Genomic DNA, 27,603 nt, shown 5'->3' on the forward strand with positions numbered 1-27,603 from the left:
GAAGAATTTGCCCTGATTCACTTATAGAAAACGCTGCATGAAAAAATTCTCGTTCACTTCTCTTTTCTCATCCTCATTCAAATTACTTTTTGTGAATTAAATGGACTTCACCAATGCACAGCCTGAGATGTCGGCGAACTTAACTCCACAGCTGCAAAACGTGTAATGCCTCTCATTGCTGAAAGTGATATTTCCTGTTAAGACTGCACATTCTGAAGGGAGCCAGTTTGGTGGGATGTTAGCACTTCCTATGCTATAAATAGACCAGATGAGTATCACTTTCAATCTCAAAGGAATACATTTCTAATTTCTTGATGCATGTAACAGTATCTCTGGCAGGATTCTGAGGGAGTTTTATCCTTGGTGGTGATGTCTCCTCACACTCCAGGTTTGACTTGCTTGTTGATGAATGAGCATGCTTGTAGCAGTGCATAGACATTTAGAGAGCTATTTATAGCTTCGGAAGCACTGCAGCTAAGGTCAGAGAAGTCCTTGCTGCTTTGAATGGATGGGTGGGCAGAAAAGGCAGGTGTGAAACAAGGTGGCAGATTGTGGGCTGAATGTTAAATGGACAGCAGAGTTTGTGTGGAGGGGAACTGCCAGTTTATCCATGGCTTTCCTTCTGTGTTGGAAGTAGGGATGAGTCAGCAAATGGAGCTTCTTGGGGACAGCAGTATAGAGGTGACCTCACAGGAATTGCATCTTCTCCCTCACAGTGCAGCTACATCCTCTGTATTCCTGATGCCTGCTGCTGCTGCTGTTGTAAGATAGAGGCTAGTACAGGAAGTTCAGGGCATAGAATATGCTGGCTCAGTTGCTCATTTTCACAAGCTTATTAAAATGTATTTGTGTTCATTTGATTGTATGAACTGAGAAGCTGCATGTGTAAATGAACATAATGGAGTTGAGACTCTGGTTGACACTGGGCTTGAATAAAAATTCTTCCTGTTGTTTTTAGATACTGGGAAAACTGAATCCCATCCCCTGATCCCACTCAGATTTAGAGATAAAATCATAAAGAAAGCAGGCAGCTAATACATGTTTATTACTATGCCTCTGCCATGCATAAGGGTTTGAGAAACTTGTCAGGCATAGCAAAGAGGAAGTTTTCCCACAGTTTGAAATGGCAAGTACTGTGTACTGAAAGACATTCCTTCTCTGTGGCAAAGGGTGATGCAATGTCCAGTCATACAGCACCCGCTGCGCCACACGTTTGATTTCAAAATTAAATAATAGTTGGGACTGGAAGGAGTGGAAATAAATAGATGCTGTGACAGAATTCAACTTTTCTTGGAGTAGTCAGAATACTGCTAATTTTTGAGTATTAAAGAGAGCTAGAGACCGTCTGGAAGGAGATACATTACCACCAAACAACAAGTAATAAAAGAGAAGACAAAAAGTCAGAACAGCAAGTAAGAGAAGAGAGCTATGCAGGTGTGATGCTAGAAGACAGCAGAGAGCCTGGCTTCGTTATTTATGCCTGACATATCAGGCATAAATTGGTTTTTTCCATTTATTAACTGCTGAATTGGAGAAAATGCATCTGCCATGTCAGCCAGTGTAGATGTAAGTGAAAGATGTTGAAACAATTCTCTGTGCTCTGATTTATTGGTTCCCAAACTTTGGTCCGCAGATAAATGACAGTCTACAGGCCAGTTTTAAGTGATGTACAGCCAGTCTTTGGAGCAGTGTTGCACAGTAAATCATGTAGTATTTGATTACAAAGATTAAAAGGCCAAAGGCTTTGGAGGGTGAGAGGCTGTGTGCTGATTACTGCTGGTTGAGTAGAACAAAAGGAAAGCTGAACTAGTTGAAGGAGACCAGGGAATCTCTCCCCTGTGGTCCCCATGAACAGGTTTCAGTTCCTGTATTCTGAAGCAAATTTGCTGGATCACTTGGTGTTTCTGCTGCAACAGGATTTCCTAGCCCAGAGTTATTTCTTTGTAATGCTCTGTCTCATTCTGGCTTTCCACTGCTTGCTAAATGTACTTATCTGTACAGAGCCACACAGGCATGAAATTCATTCTCCTGGGAAGGTCCATTTCTCCCTCACTACCAAACTGCAGTCATTTTCCATCCACTTTCCTTTCTAAAAGCTACTCTCTCTCTCAGCTTCATCAGTTACCTCACTAACATGGCTACAGTTCCCTTAAATTTATTTTTTTTTTACATTTGGTGAGACAAGTGTTTGGGCGGGGGGCTTTAACAGCATCATCCAGGCACAGGTCCAAAGCACAGTGATGAGGGAGGGAATTAATCACCCCACTAAAATGATGAATGTTTTGTTTTGATCCTTTTGCATCCCACCATTGCATTTCAACTAATGAGGTTTCTGTCTCTCACCTGCATGCTTCAATTGTTCAGTAAGGTTTCGCCACACACTGTCATAATCACTAACAACTGCTTGGGTTTGAAGATAATTGTCTTTATTTTCTGGTTCATGCTTCAGGAAAAGTTAAAACTTGATGCTGAGAGGGAAAAACTAGAGAGGCTTCAGGAGCTTTACTCCGAGCAGAAGACGCAGCTTGATAATTGCCCTGAGTCCATGAGGGAACAGTTACAGCAGCAGCTGAAGAGGGTCAGTAGAAAGTTTCAAGATTGCACTAATTTTTTTTATTTTGTTGATTTTTAATTTTTTTCTGTAGTTAAGTGTAACATTTTCTCTTTCAAGTATCCAGTGTCTGAACATATTTGCAACTTAGAATTGTAATAGTCATGAGGGTTATGTTGGTTTTTTGGGGTTTTTTTTGAATGCTTGTAATAGATTATGTGCATGATGGCAAATAAGTAACGTGCAAATGTGTGGATTAGAAATCATATGGAGTTGAATGTTTCTAAAGCTTTGGGTCACTTGCCTGTAATTAGCCCTTTAGGCCTGCTGGATGATGTGGTAGCTGTTGTGATGTTCAGATGGACAGTGAAACATCATTCTTTACCTCTGTAAGCAAAGACAGGAATTGTCCAGTAAATTACCATCTCAGTAAAGCCATGGATAACTTCTATTTTTCACTACATAACTTAGCTGTCAGCCTGAGCTGTACTTTGAAAAATTAATTTTGAAGATTTTATCACTTACTAAAATATCTTTATTTTGTTCTCCGTTTTCAACAGTGTCACACTTGTATAAATGAACTTTGCATAAAGACTATTTGCAATTTGATTTTAGTTTGTATTATTTGTAAGCAAGAAAACTTATTGTCAATATTGTCAGTGAAAGCACCCTTAGTTTCTGTGGAAAAATCTTAGTATTCATTAGCCTTAAGTGGGTTATACAGCACATACTGTTATTTTATGATAATTTTACAATTTTAAAAGCATTGTTATGGGAAGCTCAAGAGACCATCTTAGAGTTAAATCTTCTCTTCTGTCTTGGGTGTTTGTATCAGGAATAAAGGCTGTAATAGCAGTAATGAAAAAAGGGCTTTTCTGCTTTATAGGAAGTACTCTGTAGATGTAGTTTTATTTGCAGAATTCTATTTTTTTTTTTTCAGAGCAAAAAATTTAAAAAAGCCCAGCTTTGGAAAAAACAATGTTAAATTCTCAGTTGCTACAGAAAAAGGGTTCTGGTTTTGAGACTCCTAAAGATTTTTGTATGTTGCCTTAAAAAAGGGGGGAGGTATTATGTAATGTCTCATACATATTAAAAGAAAGGAAGCTTTTCCTCTGCAGTCACATGCTTGAATGTATTAATTCATGAGATGCTGCAGTCTTGTGCTGTGGGATGATAGTAAATCTCTTTTCATTATTGACCACCAAGAGGGTTCTAGGTTAAATTTTATTTGTTTTTTTTTTAATTTTTGGTTTTGTTCCTTGTAAGTTGTCTTAATCATGATTTTGGATTTGAAAGTGGGATGAAACATGAAATGTGGGTGTGTAGTTAAGTGTCCAGTTAGTTCTAATGCACATTATTCCAGGTCAGTTGTAGTGGGAGTTTGCTGTGGCTGCTATGGTCAGTGCAGTAGAAGCTATCACTGAATTTGTGCCCAGTAGCTCCCAAACTGATCTCAGGTGTGAGAGCAGTTATTAAATGATTTTAAGTATTGTACCCAAAATGGAGAAAATATCTTCCCCAAAAGTAGCTGGGGAGAAACAACAAGAGAAAGATGTGGACCTGTTGGAGTGAGTAATTGAGAGGAGGCCACAAAGATGAGCAGATGGCTGGAGCACTGCTCTTGTGAGGAATGGCTGAGAGAGCTGCCTTCAGCCTGGAAAAGAGAAGGCTCCAGGGAGCCCTTACAGCACCTTCCAGTACCTGGAGGGGTCTTCTAGGAAGTTGGAGAGGCTCCTTTTAAAAGAGCAGGTAGTGGTAACCCAAGGGGTAATGACTTCAAACTGGAAGAGGGGAGGTTCGTATTAGATGTGAGGAAGAAATTTTTTACTCACAGGTCAGTAAGGCACTGGAACAGGTGGCACAGCAAACCTCTAGACTCTTCATGCCTGGAAGTGTTAAAAGCCAGGTTGGATGGGACTTTGAGCAACTTGGTCTAGTGTAAGGTTCCCTGCCCATTGCAGGGGTTCCCATCCCATGGCAGGGGTTTGGAATGAGATGATCTTTAAGGCCTCTTCCAACCCAAATCATCCTGTGAAATACCCAAGTCTGCAACACGTTCTATTGTGCTACTTTACTAACAGCAAGGAACGAATGAAGGAGAGAAATTCCCTTGTGGTTCTCTGGGGCTTCAGTAACTTGGTAATTTGTGCCCAGGGGAGTGGGCAGCCAATTTCACTTAGCAGCTGGCTACTGGGTGGGTCTGGAGTCCTGGTTGGGGTGGGCAGCTGGAAAATTCTTGCTTCCCTCTGTCTGAAACACACAGACACTCTCCCTGTTGGGCAGGATGTGTATTTTAAATGCCCCCAGTTGGCTTTTTCATCATCAGTTGCCTTCTCTGAAGTCTGTTCTACTGCCTCAGAAGCAATTATTGTTGTGTACAGTAGGCTGAATTTACTGACTTTCGTGGCCCAGGAAAAGCCCTTTTGGGTTTTTTGGGGGTGCTGAAGATGTCTGGCCAGTAGCTGCTTTCCTGTAAATTTTAGCCTATGCCTTTGCTTTTGATCTCTTCACTGTCTCCTTGAAGTGAAGAGTACATCTTTGGAGTGTAAGGGGAAGATGTTTGTATTCCATGGAGGAACTTGGGATTCTTCAGTTTCTTCATCTGTGTCTTTCTCTGGCACACTTGAACCTGGTATCAAATTCCTTTTATAGAGACCTACCTCAGCAGTGGCTTATCTTGGCCACTAACCTTTGCCTTAGGTTGAAATAAGGAAAGGAACAAGTTTGCTTTCCTTCCAGGATGTAGGTTTTCTTGTACAGCAAGTCATGTACAGTGTGCTTATTTTAGAGAGCCTTACCATTTACTAATGCTGCAATTATTAAACACACCCTTTTCTTCAGGACTCTGAAACTTGTAAGCAAGAGTTCATATTATGAATGCACAGATGTTGCAGGAAGAAGATTAGCATTCATTTCTTGTGCTGAAAAGCACCATGAGTTTTATCTCATCATCCCTAAGCGGAAGGCAGGTGTGTTCTTATTTCTTGGTTCATTTCTGCAGCATTCAACTTCTTATTTTTCTGACAAAACATGATACCAGTTCAGGGGAATGCATAAAAGTGGGCTGATACATGTTCTGAAGTGCTGTACCTACCAGCTAGGGTGGATGACTAGAGTCCTCAATGGCACAAAGAGCAATTTTCAGCAGTTCATTCCATGTGCACTTCTCTGGGGGTACTGGTGTGTCCTTTCTGGTTGGAAAGCAGATGCCCTCAGAGTTTGGCATCAGGCTTTGGTGGTGTCCCAGCCAGGCTACAGCAGAGCCCAGCCAGCTTGAGAGGCTCCACTTGTTCTGAGGGCTGCAAAACTCCTCACCGTGCAGGTGCTTCTTAGCAAGAGGCACAGTAGGAATGATGGAGAAACCAACATCAAAATAATAATTAGCCCTATTTACTCTCTTATGCAAGTAGTACATTAAAAGTATTGAGATCCTGGTGAGACATGTTGTAGAAAATACATAAATATAATTACTTTTAGGTTGATTTTTATTTTTGTTTGTAAGTACCTCTACTGTGGTGTCAGTGAAAGCATGATTATGTTTTTTGATATTACCTTTTTTTTTTCTTTAAGGATGCTGATATTCTGGACATAGAAAGCAAACACTTTGAAGATTTAGAATTTCAGCAGCTTGAACATGAAAGCAGGTTAGATGAAGAGAAGGAAAATCTGACACAACAGCTCCTGCATGAAGTAGCTGAATATCAGCGCAGCATTGTCAGTAGAAAGGTAAGAGCACCAACACTCAATTAATTCTTTGTTGTTGAACATAGAGGCAAGGAAATGGATCTTACAACCTGCCCATCTGAAAGAAATAATGCAAAACGTTCCTTTTTGAAAGAGCTTTTGAAGCAGAGCAAAGGCCATGGCCCAGTGACATCCCACACAGATCAAATAATGCACTTATCCAAGAGGAAAGAAATTAGCAACATTTCATGCCCTGTTTGCATATTTCATGTGAAAATCAAACTAATTTGCTCCAAAAAAAGTACCAGAGATTTTTTTTTTCCCCCTCTTTAAGAAAAGAGATTTGTACTCTGGACAAAACTACAGTTATTTTAGGCTTGTTATTGATTTTTCTGTTAAATGGTTTTGTTAAAATAATAGTAGAACACCAAATTAAGAAAACACAGTCATTTTAAAAATCAGTTATAAAGGTCCTATCTCAATCAATTAAATAACACTTTTTTCAGAAATCAGAGGTTGCATCTCTAAACCAGTTCTGTTTAGTATACGGATGCTTGACACTGTATTATCAAAGAATATATGCAATTATTCTTTTGTCTCTTGAGTAAGTTTTCTCTTTACTGTCTAATTCTTATTTAATTATCTCCTTCAGAGCAGTGAGCTGTCTTGTAAAAACTTATTTTCCAGCTGCTTAGTCATGCATATGAATAAGTGAACTTTCATGAATAGGATCTTTGCTGTAGGTTGCCTTGAGATTTAAAGAAAAATCATGTCAATTGTGATTTTCTTATATTAGGAAAAGATTTCTGCTCTCAAAAAACAAGCCAATCATATTGTCCAACAAGCACAAAGAGAACAAGATCATTTTGTAAAAGAGAAAAACAACTTAATAATGATGCTGCAAAGGGTAAGTATTTTTTGTCTTATCAAACATTTTATAGAGTAAAAGCATTTTATAGAGTAAAAAAATGTGGAGCACAAGAAAAACGTCAGTTGTGCAGAAGATAGCAAGTTGGTAATAATGTGACAGACATTCAACTTTAAAAGAAAAGGAAATCTTTTGCAGTCAATCAGCAGATATTCTTCAGAGAAAACATTACTGGCAGTGGATAATCACAGGACCCACGTGCTGAAGCTGGAGGCTTGTGCTCCCTGTGTGGCTACTGGGACTGTGCACAGAGTGCTCAGATTTTTGGCCTGTAATAGCTCCTGCGAGGCCATGAGATGAGCTACTTCACAGCAGCCAACATCTGGTTAATAAGAAGCTGGCATGAGCCCTTCATGTGTGTTTTATGTTCTGCTTTTAATCATGAGAGAAACCATGTTTAGTTCAGTAGGCAGAATCATCATTTTCAAAATGCTGAAGGAGCACTGACTTGGTTTGGCTGTGGCTGTTAGATAAAGTCTTTCATTTTCTTTTTGTTCTGTATCTCCATTTTTTGTTCAGTTCTGTTCTAAAAGGATGAAGCTGAAGCTCTGCTGCGCAGTTTCAGTCTTCTGTTCCAGTAGTTCTTCACACAGATAAGGAAATTACTAACATTTATTTTCACTACATGGCTGATGGTATTTAATATAAAATGTCTGGTTTTAACAGGAAAAAGAAAATCTCTGTAATCTGGAAAAGAAATACTCCACACTTTCCGGAGGAAAGGGATTTCCTGTCAGTCCCAATAGTCTGAAAGAGGTAGAGTTTCTCTGCTTTTGACGTTACCATAACTAATTTTTAATAATGCTTCATAGAAAAGCGCTTCAGTATGTAGGATTTAGTGAAGTCCTAGTCATCAAATCTTTACAATGTAATTTCATACCATTTTTTAAAGTTATTCATAGAAGTCTAAATTTACTAGTGAGCAAAAATAGCTTCTCTTGACATTCTTCCAAATGGAGCTGGTATCGCTTTAATCTCTTGCTGTGGAGAAATTATTGTTTTTATGTGTGTGGACTCTGTGTGTATGTCTTAAGTTTCTCAAAATAGACAAACCTCATTGAAGAAGAATGAGAACAGAATAACTGTTCAAGTATGAATACAATTTGGTCTTAGCTTTGCACTGTAGATTTTATCATTGCCTCCCCTCCCTTATTCTAGGACTCTTTGCTAAAGAATCACAAATGTACATTTTGTTCTTTTTAAAAAGTATTAATTTGAAGACTTCAAGCTATTGTGGTTCTAAGATACATATTGAGATGCTTATTTCACTTTTTTAAACAGTTAGAGGAAGCAGAAAATTTAGCATTTAAAATATAGTGACAGACATCTATGGCTGCTTCATTAACTTCTGCTTAAGAGTACTGACTGGACTTGCTGGATCTGCTTGTATCAAAGCCCTGAGCAAGGTCTGCCACATCTAATGATGTAGGTGTCACTCTGGGAGGCTGGGCTCCCAAAGTCTAAGGCAACCACATATCCTTTCAGCACCTGGGAACTGGGATCTTGCTTGTCTGATCTCCAAGTTCCTAGTGTGCAGTTTAACACACCAGTGGGATTAAGCACCCTTCCTTGATTGTGTAGACTTTAAATGTCCAGAGTTGTGTTCTGACCTGAACATCTGACCTCCCACCAGGACATCTGGCAAGTCTAAGCTTCATATTTTTCCTTTTGAGATGGATGTGCCCATTCTTTCACTAGAGAGTGAGTGCTATCTGCTTGGTTTTCTCCACATACACTTCATGACTTGTTTACTCACATACTTGAAAATGCAACTACATTAAGTGAGGCTACACTCTTTTTAATGAAATGGATTATTCAGTGGTGTCATTCCGATCACCACAGTGAAGTCAGTCAGGACTTGCTTCAAGGCAGATAAGAGAAAGAACAGCAAGGGTTATCTGTTTCATCCTCAGTGTTTCCATAGACTGTCCTACAAAAGAAATACCTTTGCCAGATGTCATGTTTGTCTTGGTCCAGTTTAATTCTTCTCTGACTGTCCTGGCACCTTCACAAATCAGTCACCAAAGACAGATTTACAGAGACTGCTGGCACAACATAGGGTTGCTTGTGTATCAGTCAAGTCCATGGGTCAGTGTTTGCCAGCCCTCTTCACCAAAGCACACATTTGTAACCCTCTGCCATCCCTTGTGAGCTGACTCACAGACTGCACAGCAAGAGAGTGACACTGCCTCACATAAAGAAGCAGGATGCTTATCCCAGTACTTAAATAAGCAAGGAAAATCAATGCTGTTTAAAAGTTCAGCATTGAAAAAATTATTTGGATGACTAATCTGACTTAAAACCATTTATTTATTTAAATGTAACAGGGGCCTGAGCTAGTGCACAGCACAGTCATTTGTTCCTTGCTTAGGTTTTTATTCCCCTTCTAAATCCTCATTGTCACTGTGAGTCAGAACTGAATGTTCTTCATATAAAGGTGAAAGTGTTTGTATCTTTAATATTAACACAATATTGCATTACAGAATTGCTGAGTTTTGGTTATTGATAAACTGCTATTACAAGATGGTTAAGCAAGTTTTATGTTATTTCTTACTGGATTCTATTTTACTGTACTGTTGTCACATGTTTTGAGAGATAAACTTTAGTATCTTAGCCAGTTTCCTCAATTAATGGGTCATCAAATAATATGAGAGTTAAGATTTGCCTCCCATTTGTAGAGTGCTTTGTTCATTGTATGATACATAATTTTCCAGAATTGTCTTATCTGCTTGAAATATATCTGCATGATATCATACATTGAAAATTATGCTAATAGACAGTAATGTTGGTATTTCTTTTCAAGTTGTCTTCTATGATCATTGGTAAATTTAGGCATTTCTAAAAAGAAGAAATACTGTAGCAGTCTGTGGCTTTTCTTACGGAATTGCTGAAGTGTGCACAGTGGTATGTCACTCTCTTGGTGCAGTAATAGAAGCACAGTCCTTGCCACACACTGCCAGTGTGAAAGCAGCTTTACACCTTGATTTAAAAATATTTCTAGCTCATCTTTATGACATTGCTTCAACAGTGATTTACTCTTCCTTTTGCATAGCCTTGTTTTCTATGGATAAGAAATTAGGACATTTGATTTTCTACAGCCTGATAACCTATGCACAGTGGATAAGAATCCATATTTTACTTTTTAAAAAACATTTGTGCATTTAACACCAAAATACATGCAGTAACTACATTTTGCTGTTATATCTTAAATCTGCTTGCATAAATCTTCTCAGCAGGCAGAAGCACACTGATGTTCCTGCTGTCCCTCAGTCCATCACTTTCTGTATGACTGCTTAATAAAAAATAAAAAAAAAAAGGCAAATTGTAATGGCTGCAGGGCTAACAGAACTTACAGCATCTTACCTGGTTCTTCTGATAACAATCAAAAGTCAGAAGTGTCTTACAGACAATGCAAATGGAAGATGTATTATTGTAATTTATGGGAATGGCTTGTCCTTATAGAAGTTCTTTCCAGTTCTGTTAGTCATTTGATTTTCTCAAATTAGCCTAATAGTTAGGCAAGAAACAAATCAGGTTATTTAATCAGGGACAAAAAAAAATAAATTAAGATCTCAGGATAAGATTTATTCTTCCTTTTCATCCAATCTGCTTTCCTGAGAAAGAGCTACATAATTTCTAAAGGGTATTTTCATTTTAGTAAAATCTTTTGGACACTTAATGTACATTTGCACTTTGCTTACATGTTTTTGTAATTAAATTAAGAACAACTTTCAGAATCCAAGTATTTAACATTTGAAAATCTTGGTGCTAATTTTACTTTATTTATGATTAAGTATTTCAATGATAAGAAATATTTGGCTGAATCACCCTAAACTAACTTTCATTGTACTGGATATATTAATACTCTTGCATGTCTTTTGGCTTTTGCTCCTTTTAACTTCTGAATTCCTCCTTTTAGGGCTATATCAGTGTAAGTGAAATTAGTGAGCTGTATGGCAATTCCACGAATATATCCCCTTCCACTCAGACCCCCTCAGATGTTGAAGCAGTTGCCACTGAGCCTTCCACGGCTGTGCTGACGAGCCAGCCACAAAATAAAGAGGTTTGTTTGAGAGACATTTCCCTTTGTTTGCATTGTTCTTTCATGGCTGCCTTTTTATTTTCTTTATTTTTTTATTTTTTGGTAATTCAGCGTGTAACAAACTGACCCTAAAGCAAACTGCCCTCTGCCAGTTACCAAGTCAGATAACAAGTCAATAGTAAAGCCGAAGGACTGCTCCAGCTGTAAAGTATCTTTCATGAGGTAGATGGGACTCTGAAGGCCAAAAACCCTGAATTCTTATGACCCAAGCAGCACTAAGTGACAAACTTTGCCTGCCAAACACTATAATGTAATGCACCTTTGGGAAACGGTCTGTGGACAAGCTTATGACAACTTGATTAGTGGTGTTCAGGTGTTCATTTTGTATGTTTTGTAGCTTCTTTTTCTTCCCCCCCTGTAAGGTGGTAGAAGTATATCTTGAATAGTTATGGGAGATTAATAGCTTCTACCTATCTTAGCTGTTCCATGGAGTCTGTCCAGTCTGTTTTCTAGCTTACTTTCTTTTCCTCATTCTTCGTGAAATTTTGAATAAATCCCCTTTTAAAGGAACAGAGTAAACTAATAATTGTAAAGCCACGTACTTCTGCATTGCAATAAGGCAGAAACTGGTTTAGAATTTGGCATCTGTGTGCTGCTTCTGGTTGCTCAGTATGCCTTGAGAATTGCAGTAGAGTACACCTCCTTTTCTGCTAAACACTCCAACAAACACAGTGCTAAAACTGCAGCTTTTATGTGCCGTATCTTTTGAGAAATTCCAGAAAGAAAACTCTGTGTGTAATTTCTCTTTTTTCTATAAAGCTAAGATCACCTCTCTGTTCTGGATTTGTGTTTCCTCACTCTCTTTCTCCTCGCTCTATTGCTCAACTTCCATCAGTCCATTGGCCTGAGGTCATGGCTACTCATGTAGATCCTATTCCTTTATCTGATACACCTCCACCTCTGCCAGCTAAGAAACACCGCAGGCAACAACAGGTAACAGATTCAAAGCTGATAACTTGGGATTATTTTGTTTTGTTTGCTTTTGTTGTGGTGGCCACAAAGTTGATTTACGTGTGAGGACTTTAGAGTGATAGATTGTAAGTTGATTGTTCTTGCAGAGTGTTGCACTTAAAGGCACTGCTCATTTAAAAATCAACATAATGTATTATAGAATGTTTCTGAAAAATAATTCACCTTACATTGCAGAGGCAAATATTAATATTCAGGAGCCATTGTAACTGTCAGAGGACTTGCACCAATAATGTACATGTGAAATCCTAAATTAATTTTTCATATGCATTTGAACAATGCCTTTCAAAAGCTGTAGTGGTTTTAAGCCAGCAATTCATTAGAGTAACTTTTAAGGAAAAATTTCCTTTTGTAATTGGGTTCCACTTGTACACTAGACTTGAATGTTTAAAACAAAAGGAAAGGTACAGGGACATGTACATAAAATGTTCACATGAATTGAATGCATTTTTTAAATCAGTATGACTTTAATGTGATATGGAGAGCACTGTGAAGCAGGAGGTGCTCTGTACGTTAGATTTTGTTCTTTCCAGACTATCAGTATTTTCCATAGAGAGCATAACTGAGCAAGTGCATCGATTCCTTTTGTCAAAACTAACAAATTCCCCGTGAAGCATTTCAGAAACCTGGAGGAGCGCAAGAAGCAGCACAGGGAGTGCACGTACCTGAGCGACACCTTGCCCCGCAAGAAGACAACCCCATCTGTGTCTCCCCACTTCAACAGCGCCACGCTGGGACGCAACATCACCAACAAAGTACGTGGCTGCTGCTACTCACAGCCTCCCAGCCCCTGCAGGAAATCCTCTATTGGGCTAGAGGGAAGGCTGGGTAGCACCCTAAGCGTTATGTAACACCCCAAAGTTGACTTTGAAATTACTTGAGGTTTATTAACAAATAGCAATGTATATGAAACTTGTAGTTCCAGCCATTCTTCTGACCTCTGGAAAGGCTGTGCTGTAGTACATTAATCATAAATACACGATTTCTGGCTGAAGGATTGTATTTTTGGGCTGGTTTAAGTTGATTCTAGAGACACAATTTGTAGTTTTTTTTCCTACTGAATACATCTAAATTGTAAAGATAAAGTTAGGTATGAGGTGGAAGTACTCTTTATTTGTGGTAAATCAGCAAACAGCAGGAAGGTGGAGGTACTACTTTGAAAAACATTTTGGCCTAATAGAGACTTTACACAATTGAAATGTCGATGGGTGATTGATATAGCATGACATTAATATCTGTGACAAAGCACATTATTTTGCCTTTGTTGGTAAAAAAAAGTCTTGAAATTCAGTTTTAAGCACATATTTACAAAATTTCCTGCAGGGGCATTTACCATTAGGACAGAGCAACAGCTGTGGCAGCGTACTTCCTCACTGCCTAGCAACCATGACCAAAGAGTCGGAGTCAAGAAGGATGCACAAAGGTAAGACCTTTTCATTGTTTCATTTCTGTTTAAAATCAGTGTTCAGTTTTTCAGAAATAAGCCTGAAAAAAACTTACTTCTGTTGCTATAATCAACAGGTCTTCAACATAAAACTTTACTTCCCGGTGACAAGAGCAAGCTCTAAATTTGATATTGGCAAAATAAGAGGTTAATATTATGATGTAGGTGCATGTGTAGTTGTTTAGTACATGGTTACCAAATATAATCCAGTAAACAAGAAAAGTGTATTGAAAATACAGCTTGTGTTCACTGGGTAATTTATGTGAGTGATTTTGAGGCAATATATTACATGTTCTTTCATTTTATTCTCTTTTTTTTTTATGTTGGGACCTTAAAAATTGTTTCTCACAGGCACATATTTTTGCCTGGATAAATTCCCCAGAGAACTTTGAGAAGCTCTGACTGTGCTATTATAAGTGGTCTTAGATATTTGGGCTACAAAATAGGAAGGGAGAGAGCTGTTCTGTTATTGATAGATGGCTGTGTTTTTTAATAGGGACACAGCAATTCTGGATCCAAAACAAGCTATGCCACTGAAACATGACCTTGTGTCTGTTGTTTGTTGACTTGAGTCGATAAACATATTTGCTGCTTCAATGAGATGTATTATTCATGTGTCCCATCTTCAAAAGGAGGCACTCCTCAGTGCCATCTGTCAGTTTATTTTCTTTCCAGCATCTGCATCCCCATTACCAATATCAGTACAATATCAGGTCCTTGTGCAGAACTGCACTAACTGGGCCTGATCTGAGCTAGATCCATCCCCTTGTTTTACAGGCCTTGTCAGAGCTTGCAGCTGTTAAAGGTCAAAGCACTGACTGAGCTCAGTCATGTGCTCCAAGATGACTCAATGCAGGGATGGAACCAGCAAGCTGGAAAAGGATCATGACTTACTACAGCCCCTTTATAGAGCTGATCCAGTTGTGATTTGTTGGTTTTGAGCTTTAGCTATGCAGCAGGCCTTACACAAACCTGCAGTGCTGTAGCCGGCTTACCTTTAGATGTTTCAGGTACAGCACAAAAGGAGCTTCATGCTCAGTTTGGAAAGTGTCTTTGATGTAATGTGTGTGCAAAGGTGGAATAGCTGACAATTATGTTCAGACTCATCATTGTGATGTTATTTCAGTCTGAAAACCAATAGGGATGTTTTGGCTAAACTTTGACAAGAGATCAAGTATTTAAAATTAGAACTATTTCTGTAAAACAGTTGCAAAGAGTGTTAGTGTGTGACCTAAACACAACTTTAAAGTGTTACCAAACCTAACACAGACAAAGGTTTTAAAAATAAATCAGTGTTTAATTTTTTGTCAGTATGCAATTAAGACGATCTAAGAGCAGGGTCAGATTTCTTGTCTTAAGAGTGAGAAAGAGAGAAACTCATGAGTCAAACTCCAATTATGGCCTGACAAAGAAGAGGCAGGGAAGAAGATGTATTAATTGGGGCAGTTGGCATAGCGCTTTTCATATGTTATAGAGGAAGCATGTGCTATACTGCTTGTCATACTAGTTGGCTGTTATTTTTTGAAAGATCCAGCAGTTTGAATGGAAATAGAAAATTATGAATAGAGCCTTAAGGGATTAATTTGTACTGAGAAAGAGGACAGTCCTAAATGTCCTTTTCTGAAACACCAGCTTTGCCAAAGGGAAACAGTGCTGCTGACAGGTGCTTTATTTGAACTGTCACAGGATTTTCAAAATGTCATTAACAGGAAGGATATGGGAACACAAGGATCATTTGTGGCCTCTCTTAGTAGTTACTAAAGGGTTTATTCCCTTTCTGTTCAGCCTCAAGCTCCTTGAATTTATTGCTGTTGAAGGAACTTGGAGAGTGTAACTGCTTTGCACTGAAGTGCCATGTTTCTCAGCTGGGGAAAGCTCCTTTGTCTGGGATACACACCACAAAAGTGTTTGCAGGGCTCTTTCTGCACTGCAGTGCAGCACTCAGCAAGAACAGGAATATCCAAGTCAGGTGGCTGGAGTCAGATCCCGGAGTATTTCTATACAGCTATACAGAAGGGCCAGAGAAACAGTCTTCAAGCACCTTTCGTTCAGCCTTACAGATAAAGCCTTAATACAAGTCCCTTTGTGGTTTGAGCAGGGAAAGGACCGAGTTGAACTTGGTGGGATTTCTGTTTTTCCCTCACACTTCACACCCATATTCAGCACACGGAAGGAAAACAAACTTTCTTCAAGTCAAAAGTAAAGAAAGTGCATTTCTGTGGAACAGTGAGATTTGGGTAATGTTCTGAACATGATGTACTGCTTCAGTGCACCACAGAGGACCACTGAAATGGAATATCATTGTCCATTAAAATGATGAAATCTTACTTGTCTTGAACTAAAATCAGCAGGACTTGAGTGTGAGTAACTATGGTTAATTTCATCAGACACCTTTGAAAACCAAACCAGATGTAATGTCAGTGGACATCCTTGGAGATGTTTTTTTTATTCCATCACTCATTGATAAATGTTTATATTATAATAAATACAGCTTATTGATTGTAAAAGCATTCTTGAGATAGATCAGGTTTGCCTTTTCAGAGTGAGTATTTTCAGAAGATTTACCAACAAATCAGTGGAACTTCATAAATGTACAGAGACTGATTATACTGATGAATACAAGCTCTCTAATCTTCCTGCTCCAAAAGTTAGTTGTTCATCTAAATAAGGTGATAAATAGATAAAAAGTGCTGTCTACCTGTCATGTGTAGTGAGTCAGCGCTTGCCTTCCTTGTGTTTCTTTCCCCACCTGACAGGTTTTTCACTCCATCAGTTTTCTGTGTCCAAGGTGATCTATTGCAAACGACATGGGCTTCCTGATACCTTGGGCATAGAGCTGCAGCTGGGTTCAGTGGAGAGCCAGGGTCTCATGTGGTAAATGCCACTTCTGCTCAGTCTGGAGCAATGGCTATCAAGCAGTGCCCCACACACTGCTATCCAGAGAGGATGATGTGTTCCAGGATGTTAGTAGCTTCCTATGCTCCTTTGGACTTGACAGCTTTGAGCAAAGTTCTAGACCAGATGTTCTGGTGTGTGCATGTATATCTGAAAATCACTATATTCAAGGCTGGCTGGAAGCAGTAGCAGCTCAGCTGGTTTAAAAATGTTATCTGAGTGTTACCAATAAACTGGTCATGGTCTGAAATGAGTTTTCTCTAATATGCTTTCTCCAGTTTTTCTTACTTCAGTCCAAGAAGGTTTTGAGCTGAGAAAGAAAGAGAAGTTAAAAGCCAGATCAGGAAATTAAGAACAGCCTCTTGTGTTTGAACATGGATTTCATTCTCATTTTCCTTACGGAGGAGCAAGCAATATCTATGAATAAATTTTAGGCTGGATGCAGTAATAAATATTTTCATGGATTTTTAAGTACTAAATAGTCTTTGTTCCATGATTACCAATCTGTGTGCAGTCAGTCATACGAGTTCAAGAATTGTTATTGAACAAAACTGTTACTGTCAGTAATTGTAGCCTGAGTTAAGGGCAACTTAAATGTTTAAGAGGACACATATTTGTTATATAAATCCTTAGTGGAAAAGGGTATTTCTTAGCAGCTATTCATGAGGTATTTTTGAAAGACTGTGTAAATTCACCTGCTGTGGACATGCCTTTGCGACCAAACCAAATGCAAAAACAGAATGAAGAAGCCGCTATTTGGTACGCTCTCGAGGCCTCACCCTGTGCAGGTGGATGCTTGGAGCTGCCAGGGAGTGCCTGGTGCCAGAAGCTTGCACAAGGACAGGCAGGAGCAAGGAGGGAGAGTTGGCCAATGCAGTCCCACTGACTTCAGGATGGACTCCAGAAGGGAGGAAGGAATGGTTATCTGGGAATTACGGTGTAAGACCAGACACAGCACTGGGAGCAAAGGTGTTGGCACAGAGAACTTAGGAACCAGCAAGATGATTATTTGTGTCCTTTCTAAGCTTTGCATTAAAAAAAACCAGTATGCTGCAAGCAAAGGGATATTTGTACAAACAGTCTAGAAACCTTTCAAAGCAGTCTGCCTTTTTTGTTTGTTTTTCACTCTTTTTCTTGTCAAATTCAGGAAAAAACAGAAAAGGTATGAAAATATCCCCTTCCCTGGCTGTATTTCTCATGTGATGTTTTTGCAAAAGTACCAGTTGCATCAGCACTGTCAAGTAGTTCCTAGACTCTTGAAAAACTTTTAAATAATTGTTAAATAATGAAAGAATTTAAAAAATTCTTTTTTTCCTGCTGTCAAACAACCTGTCACAACAAAATTTCTGACTTATGCTAATATCTGCAGACCTATAGCTTTGCACAGGCCTAATTTTTTGCTTCTTTGCTCATAGCCACACAAGTAGAGCAGAAAATTTAGAAATCTTTGCAGCTCTGTGGGCGACAATGACAAGGTAGACAGACTTGGGCTTCCTACTTTGGCATGTTTCTACACAATAAATGTATCTTGACATGCTAATGTCAAGTCTTTAAAAAGGGGGGAAAAAAAAAAAGAGAAAGAAGAAAGAATATTAAAAAAAGAAAAATAAAAGAAAAATGTAATGGGATCATTTTCATAAAATACTAATGTGTTTTTTACATACTTGACAGTGCCACTTTTAATAACAGCTTTCACCTTTAGTTCTACCCGCACAATAATTTTGTGGTGGTATATCTGGATTTTGTGATTCTGCAGTAACTCCTTTGGAATATTTTTCTTTGATGATATGGCTTTATGGATTTTTTCAGTATTTTTCTCAATGGTATGGCTGTTAACATTGTTAAGTTTACTGGTTTGCTGCAAAGCAGTGGAGCTCTGTAGTAAAGCCAATGCAACAACAAACATTTTAGCTCTTGTATCTGGTTAGACTTAACTGATACAAATCTTTGCTTGTGGGAGATTTTAGTTAAGTGCTGGATCTTACAGGGAGTCCAATATTTTTTAAGTGCATGTTGCGTGAATAGATGTCTGAGCAGTTAAAAATTCCTTAAACAACAGATTGTGCCTGCCCAACGTGTAGGTGTGCCTGTAGTGGAGGCAGGTTGGTTGTGAAGCCTCGTGGTGCTGGTATGCAGCTGATCCTAACTTTGAGCTGCCTGCTGCTTACAGCATGAAGATAAAAGGAGAATACTGAATTATGCTTTGTTTCTGTGAATGCATCTCATTTTGCAACCTAACAAATGTTGATTTCTTCCAATGTTTAGTTATATTTGCATGATTGCATAAATTTGACTGATAAATGTTTTCCTCAAAAATGGGTTCTTTATCTTAAGGGGTAGAGCATTTGTAGCACTGCTGTGCTGCTCTGTGCCTTTTAGATGGGTTTATTTTTCAGTGAAATATAAAATACGGAATTAAGATTTCTGAGTGGGCAAGGATTTGTAGAGGGCTCAACAGAAAAACATGCATTTGAATAAAGTTCTTTCAGTAATTTATTTTTTCTTTCTTTTCCTAATGAATCATTGATAACCATTTCACAGGAGCAATTAGTCATTCCAAAGGTTCAAGTATGAAAGGTAATTGCCTATCTGCAATAACAGAAGCATTTGCCAAAATAGGGGAAAAATCAAACCACACATGTGACTCAGTAACACCTGTGTTGTGTGATGCTATTGTTTATGACTGCTGAGGTCTATTTGTGTCCCTTTTGTCTCTTTTACTAATGTATGCAATTGAATCTTTGATTGAATTTTAGCATTCTTTTAAATAGCAAACGAGTCGTATTAGTTCCTTAGAAACCAGCTTTAACTGTCTCCAAGAAAGCTTTGTATGGTACAGAGGAAAGTGAGGAGAAAACTGCCTTGGAAATGCTTGTAGGGAACAGTTTCTTTAATGGCATGCTTTAATTATTCAGCTGAAGACACACTTTTCAGATAACTGCAGTTTTTGGCTCTCTGAACTGGCACTCTCCCAGCTCTGGCGTGGCAAAAAATACCAAAGAGTAACCTTGTATACACAGATAGGGAATGAGAAGGCAGAAGAATACTGCACTTTAAGCATGTTTTCTTAACATCACTGTCTTAATGGTGTCTAAAAAAATTTATCTGGACCTTGCTGCGTTTGTACATTTGTCTGCATTTTTCCTGTGTCTGTTTATCTTAAATATGAAGAATGTTAGTGGCTGCCTTCCCGTAAGAATGTGAGGTTTTCATGTAGTCTCATCAGTCCTTCCTAATCTCCAGCTCTGCCAGGAGCTCAGAATTTGGGTCAGAAATATGCAGAGACTATTATAAACCTAACTCTCAGAACCATGGGAGAAAGTCTCACATCTTGCATTCATTGAAGGGAAAGATGAGCAGTGCGATTGCTTCTGTAATCTTAGATGGAACAACCTTAAAAGGTCACTGTAAAATACTTCAGTAGTTAAAATGACAACTCCTCCTCATCAGGCAAGCTCAACAACCTCTAGGTCTGCATTACTTTCAAAGAGCAGTGGAGACATGAGAGAAAAATAATTGTGAAGAGACATTTTCAAAGGACACATTGACAAAGTTTCCTGTGTTCAAGAAGGATGACTTTCCAGAAAAAAATGTTTTTGTGGAAAAATAACAGAAGAATCTTTTCATGAACCTTATTTTTCTTCAGAATCATTGAGCTATAAGGATCTGCTTCAGTCCTCTTAAGGTGAACTGCAATTTCAAAACTTCACTAGATTACTTCTACACTAGTAACTATGATTCTATAACAAGTAGCCTGTATTATTTCAGCTGAAACTAAGAGTCCAGTTGCAGTTACCAGAAGGCAAAGTTCCCCAAACAGACAAAAAAAATATTTTCCATAGTCAATAAAGTCAACCAGACAAGTACCTAAGACTAATGAATATCAGGACTTTGTTCTTTTTTGTCTAATTTAGTCAGTGTCATTTCTTCTAAATTCCTGAATTTAACTGCATTAGTTTCCAGATGAGCCCTCATTTATATTTTGAAATGTGAATTTCATTTTTTCAAATCAGATTTTCATAATACACATGCAGGAACATATATTGAAAAGTCAGCTATACTAACGTACATATATTTGAATCCATCATAGATAAAATAGGTATTTAGAGCTTTTATTTCAGCATGATTAACTTGTAAAATTAACCGTAATATTGTAGTACCTTGTTCACAGTGCAGTGCAGATTGAGGTGACGTTCAAAATGCTTGTGCTGCTAACTAGTTATGCCTCTGTCACATAATTTTTGTGTGGAATCAGTGTTTCCTCTGTACTTTATAGGGTATAACCATCAGCGCATCTGTGACAACCAAAGGCAGAAGTCTCCGGAATTCTACAGCAGAACAGCATCGGAATCCAATGTGTATTTGAACAGTTTCCATTACCCAGACCGCAGTTACAAGGACCATGCCTTTGACACGTTAAGCTTAGATAGCTCTGACAGTATGGAGACAAGCATATCAGCATGCTCACCAGATAACATTTCCAGGTAAATCTTCTTTCCTTCTGATCCTGCAATGGTCACAGGGTCATAACTAAAAGAGAGAATATGTACATGTTGACGCTGTGACAGTGTGAATGCTGCTGCTTGGTTAAGAAAATGTGAGATGACTGGACAGGCATCACATTTGTCTAGCTCCTCATAATCAGGTTTAACGACATCTCACCTGTTCACTGAAAGATGGAAAATAAAAATATGGAAAAGTTAAGTGATAATGCTGAGGTTTGCAGAGCAATCAGTGCTTCCTCACCTGATCACTGCAGGGAAGGAATTTTCTCTGATAGGAAATTTCTCAAGGACATGTGCCATTGATGAAGTACGCTTGTTCTACAAGTCCAGAGTGTTAACCAACTAGAAGCTTAAGCTGAAGCAGCTGCTTAACAGATGCTTAGGGCTACCTCCAAAAGTCTTCTTGCCCTTTCCTCTCCCTTTTCTGGGTCAGTAAAAAGGAAGAGACGACACTGAAAGGCTTGATTTTCTCATCTTCAGCGGCTGTCAGCTCAGACACCATTTCTCATATGAAAGAAATTTCCATGATCTGTGTTAAAAGTCCAGATGAGTCTCAAAATTGTGTGCAAACAATTTTCTCCTGACAGTCTGTCTTTTATTTCTGACATTATGGTAATGCTTTCATCCCTGCTCACAGTCCTGCCCCAGCAGTTTCACAAGAATAAGTAGAGGCTGATAATAAAGTACAACATTGTCACAGCACTGCAAGAATGAACACAAGGACAGCTTTTTTGGCTAGCATGTAGTGTTTTACTTCACATCTGTTTGCTGTGGCAGGGAAGCCCCTGGCTTTCCCCTTTTAGTCATTATTATTGCAGAATTAAGAGTTTCAGAAAATACCAGTGGCAGTCATTCTCCTGGCTGGTTTGCTTGGGCTTTTTTGTATTGGTTGGTACGGTTTTGGATTTTTTAAAGGAAAAAACATTAGGACTTGGGTTTCAAGGATTTCTGTTTTAAATGGATAGTCAGCAAGTTTCTCATAGCTAGAGACAGGCTAGTAACTAACTCTGTGCATTGATCTAATGCGCCAGTGATATGAAACCTTTCTCTCTGACTTCCTGCTCTGACCATTTGGAGGAAGGACGGTCTGAGTTTACCATCTTGTAAGTCCAGTCTCCAGCCCGGGACTGGGAAGCCCCAACAGCTGTTGAATTTCACTGGTACTCTTTGCTCTTCTGCTTCCCTCTGACTCTTGCATGCCAGAAGGAAAACAAAAGAAAGAAACACAAAGAAACAAATAGCCCAAATCAATACAAAACCCAGAAAACCTTTACAACAGATCTTTCTGTTTCTCACAAGGCAAACTTTGGTGAAAGAAGAAGAGTGTGACCTAATTTTGTTGATTAAATCTCTAAGATAGGCAGTAAATTTTCCTTGACAAAATTTCCCTTAAGTAAAATTAATGGTGTTTGAGAATATTTTCTAACCATATCAGACTTCAAAGGAAAACAATTAATGTGCTTTCTTCTGACCAATTTAAAATATATAAGTTATATTTTACTATGTTTAAGGCGAGAGAAATACTTTTTTGTAGAAATGCATAAAATTTTTGGGTGCTCAGAGTACAGAAGAAGCAGCACTGCTGTAGTCATTCATCAGCTCACCAAATATACCTCTTTTTTTGTTAGTGGCTGTTGCACTGAATTGGATCAGAACACTGTCAACTCCATTCTTAAATTATGTTGGACTGCAAAATATTTCTTTAAATACCAACTATTATTTTAAATAATAAATAATGGGCTTTTTTGCAGTGCTAGCACTTCAAATGTTGCAAGAATAGAGGAGATGGAGAGACTTCTCAAACAGGCACATGCTGAAAAAACTCGGCTGCTTGAGACTAGGGTAAGTGTAATTTTGAGTAACTAAGAGTAGGCATGTAAGTTTGGATAATATTCTCCTAATGCAGCTTAGAAACCTACCCTGTTACACCTAACAGACACTTAAAAAATACCTCTTCCCCCTTGGCTGCACCTGACACTACAACCTTGAGCCCATATGCAATATCTGCTATCTCAAAGGACAAGTTGATGGCAAAAATCCCCAGAAACTTGGTCAGCGTTGGTTTCACACCTGCTGGGGGAGTTGCTTAAGAAGAACCTTCATTTCTATTCACAATTCTTACTCCAAATTTCAGTCCAGTGTGCTGGATAGATATTTCTGCCTACTTAAGGGACAAAAAGGTATTTAGCCCTAGCTTAGTAGTGACATTGGCAACTATAGTTTTGCATATAATTGAAGTTCTATGTATGCTGTGGTATTTAGGAACGGGAGATGGAAGCTAAGAAACGAGCTCTGGAAGAAGAAAAACGCCGCAGAGAGCAACTGGAGAAAAGACTGGAGGAAGAAACGAGCCAGAGACAAAAATTAATTGAAAAAGAAGTCAAAATACGTGAGAAACAAAGAGCACAGGTCAGATATGGGGACCTGAAATGGCTTTGAAATGTAAGACTTCCCCTTCATATACAGAAAAGGACTAAGTGTATTTCTGCCAATGGTAAACAGAACTGCTTTCAGCAGAACAGATGGATTTGGTATTTCTGAGGTGCAATAGCTTTGCTAAAAGTACATTTGGGCTCTTGGAGCCAAATATTCATTTAAAGTTAGGTAACAGCATAGGTATCTAGTTAGCATTTTATGTTTAAAGTATCAATATTAATCTTATAAAGTTTGTTGCTGAATATAGGCAGAGCAGATTTTTTTGGCGAGAACAACAGAAATTAGTGAGTGTGTTAATTTTATAAACCATTGGTATGGAGTTAGTGGTTTTTTGTTTTGTTTTGCTTTTTCTTTTAATACATAAAATACCTTGAAATGTGAATTATTACTTCCAAACATTTGACTGAAAAGAAGAAGACAAATAAGGAAGTTTTTTTCAGCTCCACATCTACAGTAGAGAGTAAATATTATTTTTCCTAAAGTTAACGGCACTGCACAACATGAGAAAGATTACTTAATTTAAAAAGTGTTACCTCCCACATATTTTTGCTTCTACTTTGGGCTTAGAGGTACCTTGAGTTCTCTTTAGGCTTAGGGTTTTGTCTATTTGTTTATTCCTCCAAAACCAATAATATCTATAAGGTACAGCAAATAGACTAGGCAGTCATTGCTAGTATACCCCAGAGCAAGACAATGTCCCCATCTTAACAGATGTATTTGAGTGCAGAAGATTGCATATCATATTGGGATATCTTTTTGGTTTTATCTGTGCTACCTTTGCTGATGTTTAACTAGCTGTTTCCAGTTAAATATATTCATTCATTTGTTTTTATATAAAATATAATCAGGAATGCTAAGTTTTACTTGCTAGACTGCTTTTTTTCTAAGAAATTTTGTTGACAACTCAAGTATGGCCTAAACAATGCAGCGCTGTTATCTTTATCCCAAATTAGAGCATGCATGTGTTGTAGTAGAATGTCCTGTCAGTTACTGCTAATTGTCAGACTTGGCAGAGAGAAGAAGTCTGAATTGGCAGAAAGACAAAAACGTATCTGTCAAAAATGACTGATTTTTTTTTTCTTTTTTGCTTTCCTTTGTACAGTGAGACCAATTTTTTTTCCCCAGCACATTTTGACACTCAGAAATGTAAACAAGAGAAAGAAACTCCACCTTTGCACTTGCCAGAGCTGGTGCCAGCTCATATCATACAGGACTGTATAATTTTAGAAGGGTGCTAAGAGTTCTTGTGAGCAACACAGCTCCTATTGCACCAAGAGGCTCTTAAGAATGCCATGAGGGAAAGTCCCTTTGATTTGAGACTCACAGTGGGATTTAACAGGATAACTTGAGGAATGGAGCAGGGGCAGATTAGTTTCTCCAGGTCACTGACTTCTCTGGAGTCCATGAGGAGAGAGACAGGGAGATGCTCCCTTCACAGATCCTTGAAAGTATCTAAAATCAGCTTCTGTTCCAAAGTAACCTCTCTCTGCCTCAGCTGCAGCGGGAGCCTCCTCTGGGAGACTTGTCTTCTCTGTTTAAAATGAGGGGGAGGTGATTGTGCATAGACCCTCCAGGCACAAAAAGCAGGAATATTCCCTCAGCTGGCAGAGGCTCCAAATCACCATCTCCTCCTGCTTGTTCTCCCAGCTGACACTATCCAAGCTTGGTGCAGAGTCTTGAACTACAATCAAGAATGAGGCACTGTCTCCTGCACTGCTTTGCTGTCTCTTGCAGAGGAATGCACTTCAGCTCTCTGTACCATACTGTGAACTAGTAATCACAGTTAATTTGTTCTGCAGAAAATAATTCTGTTTTGTTCACCACAATCCCTAACTAACCGGGGATTACAGTTCATTCCCATTATTAATGTTTCCTGCAATAGCATGTTCTTATAATTTATATATTATACTCTGCATGAAAATACCTGTAGCAGCAGAATTAAAATTAAAGAGTGACATGTGCAGTGAGTACTTGATCCAGAGAAATAAAGGGTTTGCGTAACACCCTACATATGAAGTTCTTTGACTTCTAAGGCAGCAACACACCCTTACATTTAATTGATGTCTTAATTCTAAGACAGCCTTTCTGTGCTGTGGCCTCTGTTTTACCAGTTTATCAGCTGTTGATTTCAGAAAACTTCTATGCTCTACCTACCTTTTTACAGAGTTATTCAACACTGTAAAGTTAGAAGTTTAAAGAATTTTTCTTTTCCAGAAAATTAGAGCTGCAGTAAAAGCTCTTTGTTTTTTTTACATTTATTCTTAGACTCTATGAGCAGTTTTCAGTTATATCCTCACAGCAGAAAGGGTAGGAGATGATAAAGCTTCTCTCAAAAATAATTTGATTTTCTTTTCTCTCCTCTAGGCCCGTCCCTTGACTCGCTATTTGCCCGTTAGAAAGGAAGACTTTGACCTACGAAGTCACATTGAAACAGCTGGGCACAACATAGAGACCTGTTACCACATTTCCCTCACTGAGAAGACCTGCCGAGGCTTTCTGATTAAAATGGGAGGAAAAATTAAAACGTGGAAGAAACGGTGGTTTGTTTTTGACAGAAACAAGAGAACTTTTACTTATTATGCAGGTATGTTGCAGGATTGCTACGAGGGTACATCTGGTCTTCTGTTTTCTTATCAAACTCATCTGAGTTATGAATAAGTAAGCAGTCCAGATAAAACCAAGGTTTCCATTTCATTCATTCACTTAGAGGTTATGTGAAGCCTTTCCTATAGCATTCAATCCTCATGCCAGGTAAGGCAGAATTGAGCATAGAAAACAAAGCAAAGGAGGAGATAAAGATGGGCAAGAAGAAAAAATGGAAGAAGATCAGGTTACAAGTACACAGAATAATGGTTCCACATACTTTATTTTAAAACATTGTATACTTCCCCCAGTGACTGAATGATTTTTTTACCTTTCAAATAAGAATATAATTCATTATACTTACCATGAAAACTGAAGTGAATGCTTCCACAGTCCTATGCTTAATGTGAAGAAAAGGTTTTCAGGAAGTTAATCATACAGGGGTAGACTTTTTTGAGTTTGCCATATTTTGAAAGTGTAAGGAATTTCAGAAGAAGAATAGGCAATACTCTAAAGGTCTTTCTATACACAAAGTTGTGTTACACAGTATATGGAGCCATTATAAGCATTACGTTACTTTGTTTTCTTAGAGTAAACCCAGAAATGGGGAATTTAAGAACATACTTATCTCTCCAAATGCTGTGCAAATATACATGCAGTTTGAAGTTTCAGTTCTGAGGAAGTCACGAAAGTAACAAAGTGCTCTGAATATTTATTGTTCAGAGAGGCCAGAAAGAGGCATATATAGGATGGTCATTGCTAAGATGCAGAAGAAAACACCGAGTACAAAAACTACCCAAAGAGTTTCACTTTATTGACATAACTGCTTTCCAACAACTCATAAGTAACTTAAAATTGAACTCATTACATTTGTTTATTACATACCCGCTGAACAGTTTGCAATAATACAATGAAGAATGTGACAAATATTTTTGTTATGTTCTTAACATCTGGTTTATTGGTTAGGAAGGCCTGTAACACAGGCAGTAAGACAGTAAGTGTTCCCATGGGGTACTGATCTTCTTTTGACTTTTTTTAGTAGTTATGCTAACATTTAATGGTTTCGCTTTTGAGTGCAGTACAGTTGCCATAATGTAATCTCAATTACCAAGGAAAACTTTTGCTAATGTCTCAAAGACTTCAGCAAACAAGCAGAGTTTTATGAGAAGTCTGTACCAGCTGCACTAAAATGCTGCTGCTTGTATGAGTAAGGATTCATCTAGATCTTTAAATACGTAGTAGATTTCCAAAATAAATCTTGGTGCTGTTAATGCAGAGTAATTGATCTCTTAAGTGAATGTACTGAGATAATGCTTTAGTTCTGCCACTGAACCAGGAACTTACCCTGAAGTCTGACAGCTTCATGTGGTGACTGCAGCATCTGCACTTTGTGATCTGGGAATTCAGGGAACTCTACCAAGACTCTCTCAGTGGGAGCTTGTGGGTACCTGAAATAGTCTGGTACCCAAGGCCCCAGATGGGCCTTGAAAAGAGAGTGGATCCCTT

At 38.4% G+C, this 27,603-nt stretch overlaps 1 protein-coding gene across 5 annotated transcripts in view; it reads left to right on the forward strand.

The window, feature by feature from the left end:
* The window catches only part of PHLDB2 (pleckstrin homology like domain family B member 2), a 65,859-nt gene that overhangs the window by 34,533 nt on the left and 3,723 nt on the right, over positions 1-27,603 (forward strand). The window contains exons 7-18 of one of the 5 annotated variants that reach the window (XM_058846386.1): positions 2,450-2,578; positions 6,122-6,277; positions 7,032-7,142; positions 7,830-7,919; positions 11,083-11,226; positions 12,025-12,198; positions 12,849-12,989; positions 13,558-13,657; positions 20,850-21,057; positions 22,830-22,920; positions 23,341-23,487; positions 25,879-26,098. In XM_058846386.1, the coding sequence (XP_058702369.1) occupies positions 2,450-2,578; positions 6,122-6,277; positions 7,032-7,142; positions 7,830-7,919; positions 11,083-11,226; positions 12,025-12,198; positions 12,849-12,989; positions 13,558-13,657; positions 20,850-21,057; positions 22,830-22,920; positions 23,341-23,487; positions 25,879-26,098 (1,711 nt within the window). The remainder of the gene's footprint in view (positions 1-2,449; positions 2,579-6,121; positions 6,278-7,031; positions 7,143-7,829; positions 7,920-11,082; positions 11,227-12,024; positions 12,199-12,848; positions 12,990-13,557; positions 13,658-20,849; positions 21,058-22,829; positions 22,921-23,340; positions 23,488-25,878; positions 26,099-27,603) is intronic. The other 4 variants (XM_058846404.1, XM_058846396.1, XM_058846410.1 and 1 more) reach the window with 4 other exon arrangements.

This window comes from Poecile atricapillus, chromosome 1 (genome assembly GCF_030490865.1).
Source record: "Poecile atricapillus isolate bPoeAtr1 chromosome 1, bPoeAtr1.hap1, whole genome shotgun sequence".
In the NCBI taxonomy this organism is placed as follows: domain Eukaryota; kingdom Metazoa; phylum Chordata; class Aves; order Passeriformes; family Paridae; genus Poecile; species Poecile atricapillus.